A 22190-nucleotide genomic window follows, 5' to 3' on the forward strand; every position below is an offset into this window, starting at 1 on the left:
TATGCACCCTCTAGGGTGCAAATTAGAACCGTAATTTCTCTGTGTGTAGCACCAGAATTCATTTTCTGTTCTTTTCTTTGTTATGTGAAATCACACTGGGACATTAGGTATGACAAACAATAGATCGCAAGAGCGGGGCATACAAAAACAAGTTGTACAAGTTGGACTTAATATTGGCATTTTGTACACATTCATCGACCAAGGCCACATCTTGATTGCTATATCTCCATTATGCTTTAACACATTGTCTCGGCATCCCTGCACACGATAGAGTGACGTCATCCCGCCATGAAGGAAAAATATGGCGCTCTCCGCACTAGACTGCAAACGTTGCCGTGGTTTGCTTTGAACTGCTTACGGACTGTTGAGAACTTGGTTCGGCCTTCTGACCGCCATCGGTCTACAAACAGGAAAAAAAAATGGAGGAAAGTTGTTATTACAATGATTTGATATAACTTTATTGCATGATACACTAAAGAATAGATGGGTCGTCAAAGATCAAGAGTAACAATCAAAATGTCTGAGAAGCATGTCGATAACGGTGTATTTATTCCTTAGTATTTCTTAGGTTCATTATTTTTGTTACAATCTGGGAGAAAAGAGGGGATATTGTGCAACTAGGCTAGTGCGAATTGTTGATTTCAATATTGAAGTACGTAAATGCCTATATGCTTGATAGTGCAACACTGCCATGGAAATGTCTTATTATGATACCTTGACTCCCTGGAGCTCCACGCCATTTTTTCCGTTGGGATCCTTGCTGGACCGCTTCCAGCTCAGTCCCTTGGCCGAGGCGCCGGCCTGCACCGCTTTCTCCGTGGGAGGAATGTTTTGCTCATTACGCTTCTTCTTCTTCGCCTCGGTGCTGCGCTGGCGAGCTAACCAGTTCTGGTTGATCTCCTCACACTTAGCCTGAAATAAAGAGAAACAGTCGTGAGAGAGCGGGGGGGGGGGGGGGGGGGAGGAGGAAGGAGAGAAATAGGGTGAGTTCAGTATCATAGGAGATGTGTTTGATTTCCCGGAATATTTCGATGGGTAGTTGATACGAGAAGACATAATGATTATGGTATAAACCTGGTTAAATTGTTGATAACTAAAGCGTTAATTTAGGCACTAAATTTCCGTGCTAAAGTCTGAATGTCATTATGATATCAAGCACTGGGCCGCCACGTGTTTGAGCAAAAACTTGTAGTGGCGATCCTTCCTCTGCACAATTTCTTAGTTAAGTCTTTACGTACCACGTTCTCATATCCGACTAAGACCATGGCTTGCTAATTTGTTTTATGACATAAATTTTAAAAGTGTAATTAATTACATTTATTTTCTTTCTTTGTATCTTGTACATTGTAATCCTAATCCTTTTGACATTTCCTGTTTTATACTGAAAATAAATTTGATAAAGTATGAGTTTATGTTGAAGAAAAATAAAGTCAAACAAGCAAACAAACAAATCAGAGAAAAAAAATATATTGTTGCATAACATTAATTTATGAAAAACCGGCAAACTGTCAGTACAATCTTGTATTACTATATAAAGAGGATAATCAAGAATGGAGACCTATGTTCTGATTTTTGCATGAGGTAGGAAAAATGAATTAAAAATGTGCTTGTGCTTACGTCATATTCTGCTGTTGCTTTCTCCATCCTTTTCCTGGCATTATTTTGCTGCAAATTGAAATGAGTGAATATCAACGACATTAATGGCTACAAGACTTAGTGTAAGGACATAGAAAATGAAAAAGGAGGGAAATTACAAAGTAAGACTTGATTTGGATCATAATGTCCGTTGACTGGCAAAATAACAACTCCACATTGAAGTACAATATTCGACGGAGTAACTTAATAAGTCAGTGTCCTTTTACCCATTTGAGCCATAAAAACATAGATTAATAAAAATGCGTTTTTTATTTCACTTTGTAAGACCGTGATAACAGATGTGTGGCCCTTTCATAAGCGGAAAATGATTCTGCAGACCTGAAAATTCATCAGTATCACTGTTCCACTACTTCATGCAATTTTAGTGCTAGTAAAACTTGCAGAACCATCGAAAGTTCACAATAGGGTTAAGATAACTTCAAATTTTCTTCATTATCATTATCTTATTATTGCTATCAACATTATAAATATCAATAACATCAATTACGAATTTACTCATGCAATCGAGGGTGCGTCTTTCTTTCCAGATGTTTGGATTACTTGTGAAAATAATTTGGTAAGGGTGAAGAGATTTTACCTTGACGAAGCTCGTGAGAATGAACCCGACTGTGATGTTGAACACCATACCAGCCAGGATGATGATTGAGATGAAGTCGAACCACTTGGCCCAGTCCTTGTCGGCATCGGGGTCGTTGAGCTCGACGACGGAGGAGAGGGCATTCTGACCGACGACCAGACAGTGGAAGATCAGACAGCAGAGTACGAACTTGTCCTGTATTGATATTTTGATTTGAATAATGATACTGAACGCTGAAAATGATATTTTCAGTTTTGTTTCTACAGGCGATGTTTATATGGCTACTACATGCATCCTGGGACTGTTTGCAATGGGACTCTCGCATACAGTGGCATATATCTATTCAGGTAGACTGTGTGCAATGTTTATGAATTAGTTTACATCCCAGTTATATTGGATTAGATTCAACGTTTTTACTTAGCATTTGAAAGTCCTATTCTTATAAAAGACTTAAAAGAATGCAAATGACAATAGCAATACACAAGAGCAGGCAGGACACAAATTCTCTCCGATTAATTCATTATCGCTTGTACTTCTTTTTTTTTCAATGAATCGATAGTGAAGTTTTGTACGGGCTCAGTAGTCGGCAACAGAGAAAAGAAGAGATTGATAAAGACTACAAAACGGAGGTGAATTTTTATCCTGTGTTGAGTTGGTCATTAATTCATCAGTCCCATGCGGGATTCCATTAAAAGTCAATGAGAAATACGAGGTGAACGTCAGAGGTGGGGGGGGGGGGGAATATCCGTGATGAGTGGACAGGGCAATTATTGTGACATTTACACTTTGTCTCTACCTGGATAAATATATGCGAGAGGAGACAATAGAATGGATCCTTTTTCACTGACAGAGGATAAAACCAAAGTCATACTTACTAGCAGCGTAAGATATGAGATGAGCGGAAGCGACTGGCTGACCACATACTTGAATGCCACAGCTGTGAGGAGCAGGGTGACCGTGACGCTGAGTCGATCAGCCGGGAGGGTGCGGTCCACGACGAAGGACGAAAACGTCAGGAGGACTATGAGCAGCTATACAGAAGAGAATAAAAACAGTGTGCAATACATTGCACTCCGTTATAACGAACGCGGTTATAACGATTTTCAAGTCACAACGAAATAAACATTCAGGCCGGTACATTATCGGCTGTATGTATTTTCATTGTTTATTTGTTTGGTCCTAACGAAATTTCGATGTAACGAAAGAAAAATGCCGGTCCCGAGGACTTCGTCATAACGGGAGTCCACTGCATATGAGAAATGAATACATGTCAGAAATAAACGGATTTTCAGGTCTTGACCATACGAGCTATAGCTCAATCATTCTAGTAAAACACTGATCGGAACAGGATCCCATTAGATAAAAAGCTGCAACTTTAAGCAAATTACCCAAATCAATAAGTTGCAAGAGTTCAGCTTTTGATACGTACTGCAGATCGAATACGCCATATAGGCAAAATCATATCCATGGTATCCACTATAAAAATATTAATTTTCTTGATAAGGGTGATGGCTGACTCTGAGAGATTATATAATTCAACCTTTATATTCTACCTCTATTCACATCCTGCTTAATACTGTAAAACTTGCACGTCTCTCCACTTACAAAAACAAAGACAATAACATTTACCTGCTGTGTAAGACGTAAAAAAGTTACCGTTGTAATTCACCAACGTTGATTTGTGTAGCAGTTCATGATTATGAAAAAGATTCATGTGAGCGTGATCTAATCATTCAATTTGTGGGATACCGAAACGTATGAAACAACTCTCACCCAGAACAACATTAACAACAACTCACCATTATGAGGGCAATGTTCCAGATGTAGAATCCAGGTTTCCGCTGGACGTGCGTCGTGATGTGGTAGATTGGATAGCTTCGGTGAGCGCCAACCAGCGACTTGTCTTCTTCGATAGGCTGGGCGATCACGTGTTTCCACAGCTTCCATTGTTGGTTTCCTGACAAGTTTTAGTCGGTTTAGATCAATCTATAATCTGACAGAATATCCACTATAGTTCTCACCGTCACGATCCCTCTATAGTGAATCTAACCACATGCATCACAAGGTTGCGAAGTCTGTTCTATTTGAAAAATCTCATGGGGGCGGGGGCGTAGGCTCTATAGGAGGGAATCAGGCAAACAGAAGTGATACAGGTTTCACCATACACAGATTAGAATTCTAGACAGATTTGTGTTTACATCTTCCTTTTGGTACTTTTCTACTTGACACTCATGAGACGAGGGACGCAAATATCAGACAATATTATAATATCATTTATGGTAAGTCACATTATAAGTTTCATACGATCAGCTTGTGGATCCAAAAAGGTTCATGTTTTCTCTTGTATTTTTGTATTTGTTTATTTGTTGGAACTGCACTGTATGAAAATGATGTAAAGTACATATTATGCTATTGATCCATAATGAGAACACTGATACTCAATAACACTCATGGATTTTTTTTTTTTACAAATAGTTGTGCTGCTGTATACAGCTTAGTCCAGTTTAGACACTGTCAGAAGGCAAAAACAAAATAGAAGTTAAATAATGTATAAAAAAACAATGAAAATTTCTCCTAAAGATGCATACAGAGATTAAATCATATCTAAACAATTACTTTGATAAGGTTCTGGAACTACAAACCAACCCTAAACTGACGAGTTATCTTATATGCTTTTAAGATATCTCTTGTGAATGTGAGTTTTCATAGTGAATTTGTAAAATGACCCAAGGTAGAGAGTGCAAAGATATGTTTTCAGTATATATTCCAACAGGCTGATGCATTAATAAAAAAAAAATGATATCGTAGGATCACATTTATGAATAACTTCTTTTGAAAAGGTAGAAAACAGACCATCAGTGATCTCTCCTGCGTGAGTGGGGAAAACACTTTTCCTCCTAGAAAAAAAAAACACCCCAAAACAACAAAAAAAGTCCTGCTTTAGACCGCACTCCTTGCACATTGACGTCATCAGACGAAAGGCCGGAAGCAGAACGAGATATCACTTTCAGCGAACCCTCAGTCTCTCTTTCCTCCTCAGACTTAAAGCTCAATTTCAAAATGAATGATGCGTTAAAATTCCTGGCTCGCACAAGGTCGATCCATTTACATCAATGTGCAGTATTTTGTTTAAAGACCATTTAAAAGGCCTTCACAGCCAGGGGTCCGTTTCAAGAAGTCATCGCATAAAAGTCTTTACACAAATCTCAATATGGCCAAAGTCGTCCGTAGCTATCACGAGAGACTTTTGAGGAGAAGTAAAAACAATTTCATGAAGTCTCTCATAAGACTTTCATGAAACGGACCCCAAGACTTACAGAGATTACATTACATCGGGGAATATTTGAGAGCTTCATACTTCTGTCATTATAATTGATGCTAGAATAGTCACGGAACTTCCTCTTTCCACTGTGAGAACAGGTGATCACGTGACATTAATGATAAAAAAAAAACGCTCGAAGTGTAGACTTAAGAGCAAAGTCATATCACCATTGACAATTCTATGTCACAGCTGATGAGTAAAAGTGAAGGAGAAAACAGTAATCAATTTGACTCCAGATATTTGCTGTGCGGATGACCACGAGCAGACGAGAATTATCGTTTGTCAACAGGGAACCTTTTCACGCAATATATTTTCATCATTGTATCGTTTGAAGAAATCTAAAGTAAGCCCACAGCTCCAGTGACCTGGTGACCGTCTTGATCATCATGTGCTGTCCGGTGAATAGTGTGTAATGCAATAATTTCAGTCTGCTCACCTGTAAATGTGTCAAGTCGGATGCTGTCCTTGATATTCATATCCTTAACAAATTCGACATCCTCAACTGGCCAGTCAGACATCAGTTTGATCGTCAATTCCTTTGAAAAAGAAATTCATGATTACCAATGATTACCATCATATGTATATATATGTATATATATATATATATATATATATATATATATATGTGTGTGTGTGTGTGTGTGTGTGTGTGTGTAAAACACATAGGCCTATTTATTTTTCAGCTGATGGTGTGACAAATGCGTATTATAGATGTATAGACATCTCTCACCAAAGCTAAGCTCTGCTTGTTGACTGTGGGCCCCTTGTGTATTCTTCTCCACATTGACATGATCTTTAAAATTCTTGGTCTTCTTTTTATCTATAATTTTGCAATTTCTAGAAAACAAACAATGTTATGAAATGGATTATGTTCAGGTTTTGAGTAGCATTACGTCTTATTTTGCCATTTGGTTGTCACTTTGTAGAAAAGGGGGCACTTCTCGTCAAATCGAGTCAAATTAAATCAAATTAAATCAAAGTGAATCAAATGAAATCATATCAGACGAAATGAAATCAAGGTCAAGCATTCCTCACCCCACCATCCGCTTTTCATAATATAGGCCTACCTGGTAGTCGAAGGGGAAATCCTTGAGCTCCATGCTACACTTGAAGGTGCCCTTCATCCGGATCGAGAGTCGGACGTCTGGGATGCCGCCAGCTTCGTCATCGTTGTTTGGGACGATGTAATGGTTGGTCTGCATCTTGTCGATGCTGACTGCGTTGAAGAAGTAGAATCGAGGGTCCCACATTTCCTCCCATTTTACTTCCTATAAAAGGGTGGAGCAAGAAAATCGAGGATTTTGAGGGGAATTTTTTTTTTGCTTTGTTTTACTTTTTAAGAAGATAAGAAATTACAAGTTTTTTAAGAAGATAAAAAGAAAAAAATGGATAAAAGGTGGCAATGTGAATGAGAGAAAGAGGTGATGAGTGTATCTCAAATGTTTGTAATCAACCGTGAAAGAGATGGGAAGGGTTGAGGGAAGACCTGAAGAGACATATACATTGTACGCGATACCTTATTTCTTTTTGTTCAAAATTACAGTTTCTCAGAGCTTTCAGCTCACTAACTGATACATGTTTCGTCAACCCAGATACTGTCTGTCTTTAATACTACTTTCCATGGCTTTTCACAGAAATACATGTCAATCAACCAGTGATTTAAGTGCTAAGGGTAATGTCATTCATATTTTTCTCGATGGCAATGCATCATAGAGCGAACTTGTCAACGACGTAAATCCATGGCTTTATAGGCACTGTTCATTCAAAGCTCGAAAAAGCCACATCTCCGCAAGTATAGTCCTGACACTGCTCTAAGATTCTCCTTTTAACTATTGTGATTCTGCAGATGCTTTTGTCGTTTTATTGTTGGCATTACAACTCACAGCATGGATGTTTGACATGTACTTATTAGATCCACATCCAAGCCAAATGACGATTCGGCGTAAGAAGTACCTTGGATTGCTTATACTACACCATGACCGTCGTCCATTATGTCATTAAACAAGGATGTCGATCGTGAGGTTGCAAGCTACTGATGAATTATAACATACCTCTCTTTTGAGACCTTTGACCTTTGGCTCCTTCCACGTGACACTGAGGTAGATCTCGGCAGTGAACTGTTGAGTCACCGTGTCGATGTCACCAACCGTGATTATGTTGCACCTTATCCGCGCGAAGACCTGCCGATTCGAAGTGTAACGGGGGAAGGAAAGAGAGACCCATCCCATCATTGCATGAAGTAAAAAGGGTATGCACAACAGTCATGATTTGTGATCGATTGAGTTAATCCCGTAGGACATTTTTATTGAATTACACGATCGGTTGTTGATGTGTTTTTAATGAATAAAAGGAACAAAAGTGAAATGTAGGCTTGAATACGCACTAGTTTAGTAGCCGATTGTATGAAAGCCAACTAATAATAAATGAACACAATTGCACTTGTGTAGTATATGGACTTGTATTCTTACTGATGCAGCAAAAATCACGCATTTTTAATCGGTATGATCATAGCCTTGCTCTCTTTATTTTCATATCCGTATCCATGTACTCCTCTAATTATTGCAATATACCAAGTGATTACCTTCGCAACTATACCCACTCTACCAGTATAATACCCTGCCACATATGCACTCTGTGCGTGCAACATTCATTGTATCGTATGTCATGAATTAATAGAGCCGTTCAGGATGTGAACTTTCATGAGGTCAGATTTTCTTCAAGGAAATAGGTAGGCGAGGTATCAGACTTCCTTTCTTCCTCTCGGCTGAGACAAAAAAAAAAAGAAAGAATAAGAAAGAGAAAAAGAGAGAATGAAATGACAGCTTTATGGGCTTAGCGCATGCTACTGTGACGAGTATAGACACGAACGGGTGTATATTTTGCCAAATTCGAGGATTCTAATTATCGAAGAGAGACTTCCCACCGTAAACTCGACTTCCGTTGATAGGACCTTTATGATTATGTAATCATGATAATCAGTTCATGATTTGTAAACAAACATGTTTATTGACATGAATATCGAGAGTAAACAAGGCCTAAAAAAACCGTATTGATAATGGTCCCTCGGTTCAATAGCTCATACTGTAGTTCGATCGCTATACTGGCTTTCGAAGTAAAAATTTAGGCCTAGGCATAATCATCTCGATTCACCATTACAAATTTATGAACTATAAATTACCTATTATCTGGATGTTCGTTCAGCTGTATGACGTATGGTCATAAACATTCATTTCCTTATTATTTGGTACATTTCGGTCACGCAGACTTCTTTGATGAACATATCAAACACGAATGCACACACACACAAACACACACACACACTATAGGAAATGACGCGAGGGCACACGTATATAATTCGTCTATCTGTCTCTCTATGTCTATCTATCTATCTATCTATCTATCTATCTATCTATCTCTATCTATCTATCTATCTATCTATCTATCCATTTATCTATCTATCTATCTATCTATCTATCTATCTATCTATCTATCTGTCTATCTATATCTATCTATCTAACCTTCTTCATACACACATGAACACTATCCCATAAGCAAATAGACCTACATAATCAACCTTCACATAACACTGCGTATATATGAATCTAATTGAGTGTATAACATCTGACTTTCAGAAAACACAGTTTGATACCTTTCAACAATTGCTGACATACAATGTGTTATTGTTATGCATTGTGACCCCATGTATACGGCCCGCCTTATAGGTATACGACCTAATTGAAATTAGTCGTAAAAGCCCTGCAGTCTTGCGGTCCTAGTATTTTACGTTTGATTGCAAATGCATCTGATAGAAGTTGCATTGTATATCAATCTCAGCCCGTACCCTGGATTCGTCACAAATCTGTCAACAGTTGCATTTGATTTCAAATCAATCACAAATTGTAACTTCCATGGAATTTTGAATAAAATGGTTCCAGTAAGTCATTATTTACATCAAAATTATTGATTTTGCGCGAGTTTTAAGCCCTCTAGATTAACGATTATTGCAGTGTACTATAAATATTTATACATTTTGTAATCTCACCTTTGATTTAGATTTTAAACCCTTGCTTTATAGAGTGTAGTATTGCCCGATTAAATCTGGTTGCGTACTTGCAACTGTATTTTGATTTGAGAAATCGGTATAATCCCGGCTTCGGGGACCAAATCAACCGACGGGGAATGCTCTGAAATGTGAAATTTAAGGAATAAAATAGGTGCATTTCAGGCTACTAGAAGGTCCCGTATTTGTGATCATTAATTATTGATGGGACCGCTCCATGGACAATTATTTACAAGTGTCTTTCATTTGGCTTACAAACGCAGGGCACCTGCTCTTTATTCAGTCATTTGGTTTGATGACGGATTTACAAAAGTAACAAAAGGCAAAACAAAACTGGAAGATTTTTCTCTTTAACAATTTGTACACAAATCCCTCACAAGCGGTGAGCAACCCCCAAAAGAGTTGGCAAGTATTTTGATCATGGATCCATATAGACTTTAATCGAATAAAGGCAGATACCGTACTATTAGTATCATATTGACGCAGCGGAAAATAACGAAAAATGCGACACATAAGGAAAAAACGATCTTGCTTGATAGCGTGCTTTAAAAGAATGAAATAAGAGAGGAAATTTTGTTCCCCAACGTTTCATTTAATACTCAAACTAAATAAAGATACTATCACAAGTTATCACCATAAGGATCACGTATCAAAATGATCAAGAATCAAATAAGCACACACATCGTTATTTTATTAACCATTAACGTAAAAAAACCCAGCATGGACAAATCTTACGCTGATTGCTAAAGTCCTTCAAATTTCCCTTGTCACATTTAGGGTCTAACCAAGATGGAAATCGTCCAAGGCAAAATTAGCGGTGACATCCTATAACATTGCAAACTCTCTCTCTCTCTCTCTCTCTCTCTCTCTCTCTCTCTCTCTCTCTCTTTCTGGGTGCTTGCCAGAACAGATAGATTGCGTGTGTGTGAAAGTCACATTCGCTCAAAGAATGAGAATGATAGAGAGATTAGAGAGACTTTTGAGTAAGGAGGAGTCATTTCTGCGTCCAATTCCTAGCCAGGTGAGACGCCAGTTAGCAAATGCTAGAACGCAAATACTGGCCGATTCTTGCTCACCATTTGTTCTTGGGCCAGTAATGCACTTTCGTTTGGTATATTTAAGAATACCGGTCTAATTCTGAAAAGCCAGATAGAATAGTACATTGAAGTATCGAAGCATGTATCATTATTTTATTTTGACATGATAAAGAAAGATGCAGAAATCAAAACTAACAATGAAAAGAGATGTCGATAAACAAATACGAAGCTGACTGGAAGTAACACTAGATGGAAATGGTGACAATAAGTTGCTCGTACATGAGAAGTGCCTGATTCTCAGCTATATTATAGGCACCAGAATATTCCAAAATGAAGACTACTGGATGATGGCTTGAAGTGGAAAGGTAGTCTTAGGACCTACATGTATTACACAATGGGAAAATATAGGTCATACACGGGTACACGAGGACAAATGCACATATACAAGCACAGGCGCCGGAAGTGGGGGGGGGCAGGGGGGGCGGCCGCCCGCCCAATCCAAAAAGTGGGGGGGCAAAACGCATTTTTGCCCCCCAAAAAGCCCCCCCCCCCAAAAAAAAAAAAATAATAATAATGATAATAAAAATAAATGAATAAACAAAGAAAATAAAATAAATATGTATATGAATAAAAGGGAAAAATTATGGCTACAAACGGCAGCTTTTGGACTGTAAAATGTCAAAATTTTCAAGCTCGCTCGCTTCGCTCGCTCGCATCCAGCAGTTGAGCCCGGTGCGTCTCCCCCTTAATTTCTAAAGCGATAAACATAGCTACGACGGCAGTTGTTGGACTCTAGAATGTCAAAATTTTCAAGCTCGCTCGCTTCGCTCGCTCACATTGAATCGTGATGCCATTCTCCTAATGTTGCTGATAGTAATTGCCAGTAGTTGCGCCCGATGCCCCCACCCCTTAATTTCCAAGGCGAAAGATAAATATAGCTACAAACGAGAGTTTGGGGACTGTAAAATGTCAAAATTTTCAAGCTCGCTCGCTTCGCTCGCTCGCATTGAATCGTTATGCCACTCTGCTAATGTTGCTGCCAGTAATTGCCAGCAGTTGCGTCCGATGCCCCCCTTAATTTCCAAAGCGAAAGATATAGCTACAAACGGGAGTTTTTGGACTGTAAAATGTCAAAATTCTCAAGCTCGCTCGCTTTGCTCGCTCGCATTGAATCGTTATGCCATTCTCCTAATGTTGCTGCCAGTAATTGCCAGCAGTTGCGCCCGATGCGCCGCCCCATTTATTTCCAAAGTGAAAGATAAAGCTAAACCCCAGTTTTGGGACTGTAGAATGTCAAAATTTTCAAGCTTGCTCGCTTCGCTCGCTCGCATTGAATCGTTATGCCATTCTCCTAGTGTTGCTGCCAATAACTGCCAGCAGTTGCGCCCGATGCGCCCCCATTTATTTCAAAGCGAGATATGTAGCTACAATTAAAACTCCAGTTTTGGAACTGTAGAATATCAAAATTTTCAAGCTCGCTCGCTTCGCTCGCTCGCATTTTATTGTTATGCCATTCACCTTATGTTGCTGACAGTATCTAATTTGTCGATCGTTTCACACCGTCATTCCATAATCCATGTAAGGAAAACTTACAATGTTCCTCAATGACTGCGTTGTTGAATGTATCACATTCCGTAATGTATTGTAGTCCCATTATTGCTCACGCACACACGCACAAGCATACAGACCGTCAAAATTACTTTATGGTTCCCCCCATGTTTCGACCCACCGTACGCCACTTTACATATATATATATATATATATATATATATATATATATATATAATAGATGTATGTGTGCGTGTGTGGGTGTGCGTGTGTGTGTGTGTATGTGTATATTGTGTAACATATGCATGGTCTAATCTTGAGCCCCCTCCAATGTTTGCCCCCCCCCCCCCCCCAATCCAAAACTGCTTCCGGCGCGCCTGTATACAAGAACGTGGTGAGTGCTCATCTTTCCAAAACACACACGCGCACACCAAAGGTGACGGAATGTAGTTATTATACAGCGTAAATGTGATCCATTGAAGACAATCCATAGCATGCACATCCAGGTCACGCACTTGATACAAGTTTACAAAGCTGCAAGTTGACCCATGCGTGTTATGCAGGACAATATACTATTATAACTTGTGTCCAATAAATCATGATTTTCACCCCACCTACTTTGCCGTATTGTTCAGCATTTTTCATCAACAACAAATGCCGCGGCAGCTTTCAAAATAGCGAGCACCATACATGTATCTACATACACGTCACCACTGACACGCAACCAGCCAGACAGGTTTGTGGCCACGCGCATAGAGTCTTCTGTGTTAGCACTGGAGAAATGTGTGCGGAAATACACTGGGGTACGAGAAGTGGGATCGTTTATCACCAAGAGGGTGCATGGAATGAGTAGTAAATCCAAGGAACTGAATCACTAGAGCCAAAAGGAGCCAACGCCTGCCCTTTTTTTAGATAATCATGTATTATATGAATGGATTTCACTGTCGTGATCGTGTTTGTCGTGTTATGACGTGTAAGGGCAACTGTTTACGAAGACTATGATGTGTTGATTGCATTTCTAATTTTCCCGACAAATGTGGATCTATCAACTCCTCAAGCTGCTGCTGTCATGACACGTCCATTTTTGTCTTTTCTTTTCTTTTATTTTGCTGTATCATTAGTACTCTACTGACGATGAACCTTATATTGACGATTACTAGCGTCATTCTTTTTGTGCTACAAACTTGTACTGATACTTGAAAAGTTAAAAAAAAAGAAATGTTAGGTATAGATAGATAGATTCAGACATCATACTATAGGTGAATCGATTAATTTCTTATCTAAATCTTGATCTTAATGGTTTCAGTTTTCAAGAGGCCATTACCATACCATAGACTTTTTTAGGTATAGAAAGTGTCCAAAGTCACTGGTCTAATGTACTCATACACAAGCATGATTACAGCCTTGCTCCTATCTACTTGTAAAATCTTACACAATTCCTCATGACATCATGTCAATGAACTATGGGGCAGCTTCAAACAGTCTTCGATAAATTAATACTAAAATAGTAAAACAAGAGCGCTACACAGCCGTACAAGTAGTCTTTGTATTTCTGTACCATCATTTGTAAACTCTAACATTTGGAAGATTCATGGTGTACAGCTATCCCGAAGAGCCAGACGAAACTCAAACGAATTATAACTACATGTGTATGTCACAAAGTAAAGCATATCATTCAAATCTAGTTTTCATTATCCATGGGTATCATTTTCGTTGTTTGATAGTACTGTTGCTTCATGACTATTTCCATGTTTTGTTTACTTCTAATGCATATTTGTTTCTTCTTCGAATGAAATGATAAACACACACACACGCACGCGAATATAAGAACCGTGGTTGTTTTATCAAGAATATTCCAACATTTTAGTTTAGTAAAGCGTTTCATATCGTATTTGTATACTCCTTGCATTTCCCGAACAAAATTACAGGAAATTACGATTAACGTTTCGTAAACCATGAGAATCTTTGGCTGTCTTTCTGGAGTATGAAGCAACATCTTCCGTTCTCCATCTACTTCCTGTGTTGACAGGTTACCACGCAAACATAACTACTAAAGGGAATTATTTGCGTCAAGCCGAAACTCACATGGGAAACTCACATACACTGACGTTATGATACGTGCGGAGTGGCATGTACTGAATGGAGACATGAATAGCATGCAAATTTTGATATTAACAGCCTTAAAGGGTGATGGATGGGAAGCAGGCATGGCACAAAAGCGAGCTACAATACCGAAAAAGATATTTGCAAGCTGCATATTTTGTGGCACTTTGAAAATTCATACTGTGTCAACAATAATGTTTTTTGTTCTGCTTGTTTGTTTGCCTGTTTGTTTGTTTGTTTCATTTTAATACTGTTTAAAGAAAAATCAACTGTACTATCGCCCTAGAAAATGGTAACGATAACAGTAGTTTCTCGCAACGAGGATAAATGCTTTGGCGTTACACACCTCTGCATTTACCATTGCCTTCCAATACCAGTTGAAAAAGCAAAGCTGTGGATCAAAACGAATGGAAAACATTTTGTGCAAGAACAGGAATCGAACCAATGATGATCCACCATTCCCGGAGTGCTCTCACCTGTGAAGAAGATTGTTGTATTATGCATATGGATTTCAAGACCATCTAGCCAAAATGCATCGACAGTGTTTCAGGAAGAATCCCACAAATATTGTATTCATATGGAATTATCATTCTAGAATCAGTGAGAATTATCAATCCTAGAATCATTGTATACGTATGAGCGATTTGGATGTATGTTGGCGTGCTTCAGTTTGAGATGTCAGGGTACTTTGCACCCACGGTATATATTCAAGTTTTGTTATGTTTGGTTACCTGAAATAAATCAGAGATGTTCTTACACGCAGTCAATATAAACAACCGATATGCTTGATATAGAAGGACAATTAGAAATCCTTCAAAGCTTCCTTTTTGATTACTTATAATGCTATTTAGTTCTTTTGGGGCGGGGGTCGTAAAGAGAAACACAATGGCAGCATCACACTCAATAGAATAAATGCCAGCTTCTGAAGTCGATTTTTTTTTCTTTTTAGGAGAGCAATCAAGTAAAGATATTTTTATATAGTTAAATTTCCATGATCTTACAAAATCAGATGCATTGTTAAAATTCCCTTAATTATACGTTTCCACAACTGTAACACCACAAGACCATAAAGGCTTTGGATATGAATTTGAACCCTTCTAAAATATTGAGTTGCCCCATGATTGGAGTTATAAGGTCCAACGCTCGACTTCACTCTTTGTAAGGTCTTATCTCAGTAGAATTCCAACTTGTAAGAGCATAATCATTTACAATGACGTCTTAGGAAAGTTAAAGAGTTACAAGATTTTCCATTGCAGTAATAATTTGCAATAAAACAAGTAAAAAACGGAACTTATTCACTCTGTTGGACTTTATCATAATACCACAAAATGACAGATGCAGCATCTTGATTATACGATGAAAGTGTCATATTTTATGACATTATGAAATGTATACTTTATCCAATTATTGTGTGACTGTTGCATGAATTATTAACAGTTATGGCAAAATACCACTGATACAAATTTTACTTTGCAAAGATACATTATGTTATCTCGTCATGATGGTACGAAAGTTGGTGACATCTTACCTGAATAGATCTGATCACCCGACAAACGAAAGTTTTTTTTTTTTTTATAATAGCATCATGTCATTTTCTTGCAAAAGACGGTACTCACGGAAACAACAAATGAGAGACAATAAAGAAAAAAATTATCAGCTAGGTGGTTATGATTTTTAGATCTCATCTTGCTATTTCTAAAGGCCCTTGGATGAGATTGCTGTCAAGCGCTGCTGTCAGGACCCCTCAGTTGAGACGCAGAATGTCGATCCATCAGCGCTTCCGTTTGAAAAACATCCTCTCCCTCCCACGCGGCTGGCAAGCGCAAATCTGATTGGCTGGCTGGAATTCAATTATCACCATTTCGTTGAGGGAAGAGGAGACGCTGGCATCCGTGCCTGTTTGTTTGCCACTTCTATTTCACTACGTTGAATGCAAAGCAACAACAAACAGAACACAACGACAACAAAAAAAAAAAAGGCCATTGATCATAGGTAACTATAATACACTGCAAAAGTTCCATGTCACCACATGCACTATAGTTCATTTCGGTTATCGGATCTTTGTTGCATTATTTGAGGATTGATTGCACAAAATAATAATAATAATAACAATAACAATAATAATAATAATAATAATAATAATGATAAGAACAATGATAATAATAGTAATAACAACCACAATAATAATAATAATAATGATAATAATAATAATAATAATAATAATAACGTAATCGCGAGAGAAAAAACTCGTTTATGCCCTTATGCATATTATATAGATCAATATTATTCTTCGGTCGTCCGGTCATTGCGTGACCCTACTGAAAAGGCCTATAGGAGTCGACAAACCTCTAAATACATGAAGTGGTTTTATCATTATCTGTAGTGTGTCGTATCAGCACGGTAATTAATATTATTAACCTATCCAACCTGCTGCGAGAATAAATTAAACGTCTCTGTCCATGTACAATTGGGCTACGACGGCACGAAACTTAACGACTACCCATCGCGATGTCTCTGTATGATCTGACCCAGCCCTATTCATCTAGTTATATACGCCGTCAGGAGTAATTTTAGGTCACGGTTTTGAAACGACACTTGGGTGTAGCAGCTCATTTCTCAATTCACTCTATACAGTCGGCTTGTTTTCCCGAGCACTAATTGTTTAATATTCACTCTCAGTGCAAGTCCCTTATTTTATATGTCCAACTGATTTACAGTACTCCGAGATGCTTTACATTGTGTCTCTTTGCAACTCTAAATGCTGCTGTACACATTTTTGTCGTTTGTCTTTACACACCTCTTCAACATTTTCGTTTTTTGTTTTTGTTTGTTTGTTTGTTTTTTTATCAGGTGTGGTCATAAAGATGGGTGCTTCTGGAATAGATGCAAAATAGGTTCAGAAATACTATGATATCCCATGAAATCAATTGGTTGCCAACTAAATTGATCGATTGGATCATAAATGAATCTGTAGTATCAACGGATGGTGTAATAACCTTTATTGTGGTGGAATTTCAAGGTGCTATCTTTTTTCTGATCAAAAGAATAGTCTCAGATTAAGGTCACCTTGATATCCACTCTTATAGTAATCGACTCTAGAGGAGGCCGTGTTATTGTTATAGCCATTGTTACTGATGCTTGAGGGCCTCGTTTATTTTTGTATATCAAGGTTCATTATCTAGAGTCAAATTAGCCACAATTGTGAAATTTTGAATTTGATTCTCTCATTGATAATGATCTAAATAGTGAAAGAAGAGAAGGCTTGATAAAAACACAGAAAACATCAAGGAAAAAAAATAGCAACAGATTCTTGAAATAAATAATCCTTTCCTTGGCATGTTACTGCCAGGAAATACTTGGCACCTTTTCACGCTTATGCAAAAATAAAAACATAAACTAAAGAGAAGCAAACCTGGAAAGGTCACCTAGGAATTCATTTTATCTAGGAAATCAATATCATAAAGATGGTTATCAAGATTTCCTGTAAAGAAAATGTTGATATCTATAGACCAAAATTTCGCTATTATTAAATAACACTTGGCAACGGCTTTGATATGAGTTGTCCATGAAAGGGCTGTACAATTTGGATCATTCCCAACTAATTACCTTTGTGAAAAAAATTGTGGGAAATCCTGTACTTCAGAATGGAAAAAAAGCAAGTCGCGCTAGCTATCTGTAACTATGACGCCTGTTGATTTGGTCCATTAATGTCTCTCATAACGAGGCTGTAGAACGCAGAATATCTGTTTACGTCATCTGAAGTAGCTTGCTGAGGAAATTCAGTGTTCGCCTGTGACATTCTCTTGCTCTTGTGTAACATATAGCAGACGTATATATATCATATAATTGTATAAATATACTGCAGTCAGAGGATGCCTCCAATACCAATTTTCTGTATTGACCAGCCATTCAGTTCCATTAACCGTTTTCAGGAATGTGTATATGTAGGCCTATAGGCCTTTTGAATGATAAATTATTCTTCTTTATCCACAGGTTAATGCAAAACTAAATCTCTGACTCGAGCCTTTTATACATTTGTGAGTTAATGGTCGTTTGTGAAAGTAAATAATCCAATATCTAGATGATGTGATAATGAACCACGCCCAACAAGAACAGATCCCAACAATTGAACTTTGTTGATTTGCAGGATGTTGGACTGTTTCAATGCTTGATGTTTTTCCTGTTTAATTATATGCAATGACCAAATCACAGTCACATTCCCTTGCAATCCGATGTCCGCACCTAGTTTCAGAATTACATCTAATGATTCTCTAGCAATCAGGAAATGATGGCAAATTTCCAATCGCTTTAACTTCGGAGGATGATAAGCATGCATTCTATTTCTGAGTTCTCTTCCCACATTTCGACGTCCCCTCCGACAATGTCTGAAGGACTTTGCAATGAGTTTGAACTGGTTGTCTGTGAGTACAACTAATGTTGCCGCTTGACTTGAACCAGGAACTGTTTAACAATGTTCAATATACTCTAACGGTTCTCTTGTAACGTTGTTTCACTGTCGTGCAGATCTATCGTGCAGATGTAGTGAATATTATGATATGACTTGTTTTTTCAATTGATTTCATTAATTGTGTTCATTCCTAGATGTCATTGTGCATCTCAAGCTGGACCCACGGCCAAGTAGACACCGATAAGTTTATTGCACCCCTTCATTTTCCCCTAGCTAATGATGGTTTTGATAGTGTAGTATCATTATCCTGCAGCTGTGATTTTACAAATAAACATAAATAAAAATAATGATAAACAGGCAAGCACAGCTCATCCCATTTGCATGTAGCAATCTTGAAACTTTAAGAATGTCCCATATCATGTGCTTTATTTTTTTGTTGGATTTCTATGAAACTTGAAATATTCCGTTTGTTTAAACTCATTGTAAACGACACATTCACTTATACAAGAAAATCTACAGGGGATGTTGTCGAAATAAAGTGTTGTAATAGAACACCTTACCAAATGGTTACGTCATGACAAAGAATACGAAATGACATCAGCTAGAGGAACGAACAGCCGTTGTATATGCCTACTCTCCGCTTTTTTGCATTTTTACTCGGCGACTATAAGATACAGTACTAGCTATCACGAAAGCATCGCGTCTGAAGAACTATTTGCACATCGCTAATGAAGAAAGAAAATATGTAGCTTCTCTACATTTTTTACTCTTAATATCTTTGATGGATGATCTTTCGCTAGCATTCACCCTACTTTTGGCAAAATTGCTTTGATATGATTACAGTCATTAAAAATGTAAACTATCGTTTGTTATTATTATTTTTTACCATCTTGAATGACTGAATTTGATGCGATTATAATGGGGATTTGAGAAAAATATTTTTATTTGACAAAGGGATTTCTAAACAAATAAAATTGTTTATCTATGGATCGGATAGGGATCAGGGGACATTGCTGCCTGTTCATTGTTCAGTCCATGAATTTTTTGTAATTTCTCATTAATGAAGATTCATCAAACACCAAATAGGCCCACGAGACAAATTATATTATGGTTTTTTCTGATGCATAAACGCAAAATTTGACAACGTGACGCAGTTTACTATGTTACAATCTTATACATCAAAAATTAGAATAATCATGATACAAACATCTTATTTTTTAACTATAGCATAAGTTGACAAGATGGTCATTGGCTCAGAAAATAGCAGGGTCCAATGATATGGTGGGGCCTTACAAAACGTAAAGTTTTATTTTCCTTGCAGTTTCCATTCAATCCGAGGTGTTTTTGAGGTATACGAAAATGGAAGAGTAATGACATCAAAGTACTAATAAATTCAAAATAAACTAATACAGTTAAGAACAGACATGAAAAGTACGCTTTCCGTAGTTGCTTAATACTAGTAGTCCTCATTTCAAATCTAATGTATTATTACATTTGTGAAGTATGTAAGCGCATCATAGCTCCTTGCCCGGGATACGCAAGGAATTATCCAACGCTGTCACTTCTTAAAGTACGACCTACATTAAGGACATTATTCTCATATCGCGCGATATCCTGTGTTGCACCCTGTGGTGTGTTGCATATCATGAGACTGTGCTGAAGCCATTGGTTGGTTATGAGATTATGGTTTATCATGCTGCACGAGTACCAGTTCTTTATGTCTTTGAAATGTACAACCGCAGCGAACATTATCATTCAATCTTCGAACAACTAGAAGACCAAATGCAACAACACCGACTTTACAATAACAACAATGATGACACGTTTACTGGTATAGGCACCATAATTATGCTGATACTGTTATTTCTATTTCAACCACTGCTGCTTGGTTATACAGGTATATACACTGTACTCCTGCTGCTATTGTTACTGCTACTGCAGTCGCCGCCAGAGCGGCTGCAGTGACCTGTTCTTTCGGCTAGGGATACTACTGCTGTACTGCCTTTGCAATACTTTCCTTCTTCTAAAATATTTATAGCGACGCTACGGAATAAATGACTGCAAACCTTGAAAACTAAAAGCCAACATGTAAGAAAAGAAAAAGATTTTGCTATCAATATTCCTCATAGTCGCATTCTCCCTGAAGGGTGCAAGCCCATGCAGACACAAAACAACATTAACCAAAAAACAACATCAGCAAGAACAAGAGTTATGGTTTCATCTTTCGCGCTTTTTTACGTCCTAGTAGTTCACTATCGAGTTATAATAAGCACAAAGTACCTACTAGTGCAATCCCTTGCATGAGGCTGAAGCTGAATTATTTCAAAAGAATGACACCGATACCTTCTGTTTGTCATCTCTTTGAACGTGAAAGTCCTCGGTCTCTCCCGGCCGTCCGTTGATCTCGATTTGTTTGAGTGTGTCCTCCACTCGCGACAAACTTTGCACCATAGCGTCCAACTTCTCAACATTCTTATCCCCCGCCATTTTCCCCGTCGTATACCGCCACACACGCAGCAACTCTCCGGAGAACTTAGTCGGAACAACGTCGGAAACCGAAGCGAGACCTGAACCCGTTGGTTGATTGGACGGACGTAGACGAGGTTGACGACGACAAAAGTTATCCCTAATAACATACGGCGGCGGGATGCGGGGTTGATACTGCGAAGCCAGCGAGCTCTGCTGCCTGCGTGGTGATGAAATAGAGTAGAAGTCCATGTAGACAGAGAACGCTAACTCAGCCAGGGACCTGGAACAAATTTCCCTAAATTCCTCTCTTCCCCCTCACGCGCGCGCTCCTAATTCGGCTCCACATTGAAAACATGGAGAGAAAGGGAGAAGGACAACCTCACTACCTACAGAGTAGATTTGTTGTGAAGAAACTATTCGCGTCACTCTTTATATTTTCCTTGTTTTATCTACTCTTCCTTCAGCTCGTTGCGTTGACGAAGATCAGTTAATTGGCAGAATCCGGCAACAGAAAGTCAAAGACTTTGCGGATCGGGAAGGGGTGCGGAACGAGGGTACGGGATGTGATGTCATAGCGTCCTGGCACAGAGACCCAACACACATAGCAGACGTGCGAAGGAGCTCCGCTGCTAAGGTTGCTTTGTATATGCGAATCACATACCTTACACTGTTCTCATGTTTCTGAGTCTCATTCTTAAACGGTCTTTGTTGTTGTTGTTGATGTTGTTGTCGTTGTTGTTGTTGTTGTTGCTTTGCTCCTTTCTGTTTCCTTCGTCTTTGCCAAAGGGAAGGGTCACCAAGAAAAAGAAATAAATAAATAAAATAAAGTCCGAGCTTCGCTCCACTCCTTTGAAAAGTCATGAGGAACAAATTATTGCACTATGATATTCGAAACATTTAACTCGGTTTGGGCATTCATAGATTGTTCTTTGCAAAATAATCCTAAGCGAAACAATTTGCATCTGTTACGTATTCTCGAAGTTATTTTCGTGGTACCTAACTCAACTTTT

At 38.3% G+C, this 22190-nt stretch overlaps 1 protein-coding gene across 1 annotated transcript; it reads right to left on the minus strand.

The window, feature by feature from the left end:
• Positions 1-316: 316 nt before the first annotated feature.
• On the minus strand, positions 317-21429 carry LOC139720846 (uncharacterized). The gene is made up of 10 exons (XM_071632182.1): positions 21055-21429; positions 7607-7735; positions 6623-6823; positions 5992-6091; positions 4033-4190; positions 3109-3264; positions 2234-2428; positions 1618-1665; positions 715-912; positions 317-400 (listed from the first exon to the last, which is right to left on the minus strand). Exons 1-10 carry the CDS (start codon positions 21427-21429, stop codon positions 317-319), a joined length of 1644 nt encoding a protein of 547 aa, XP_071488283.1.
• Positions 21430-22190: the final 761 nt, after the last annotated feature.

The sequence above is a fragment of the Diadema antillarum genome, unplaced genomic scaffold (assembly GCF_040938485.1).
Source record: "Diadema antillarum isolate AM-2024a unplaced genomic scaffold, OU_Dant_1.0 scf00000134, whole genome shotgun sequence".
Classification (NCBI taxonomy): domain Eukaryota; kingdom Metazoa; phylum Echinodermata; class Echinoidea; order Diadematoida; family Diadematidae; genus Diadema; species Diadema antillarum.

Bases quoted from the DNA above. Each gene is read 5' to 3' on its own strand.
- LOC139720846 (XM_071632182.1), bottom strand. From the start codon at position 21,429: ATGGACTTCTACTCTATTTCATCACCACGCAGGCAGCAGAGCTCGCTG. The intron at 6,092-6,622 runs GTAGGCCTATAT...TCTTTTTCAAAG, and splicing joins ATTTCCCCTTCGACTACCAG to GAATTGACGATCAAACTGAT. The intron at 1,666-2,233 runs GTAAAATCTCTT...TTCAATTTGCAG, and splicing joins TTCTCACGAGCTTCGTCAAG to CAAAATAATGCCAGGAAAAG.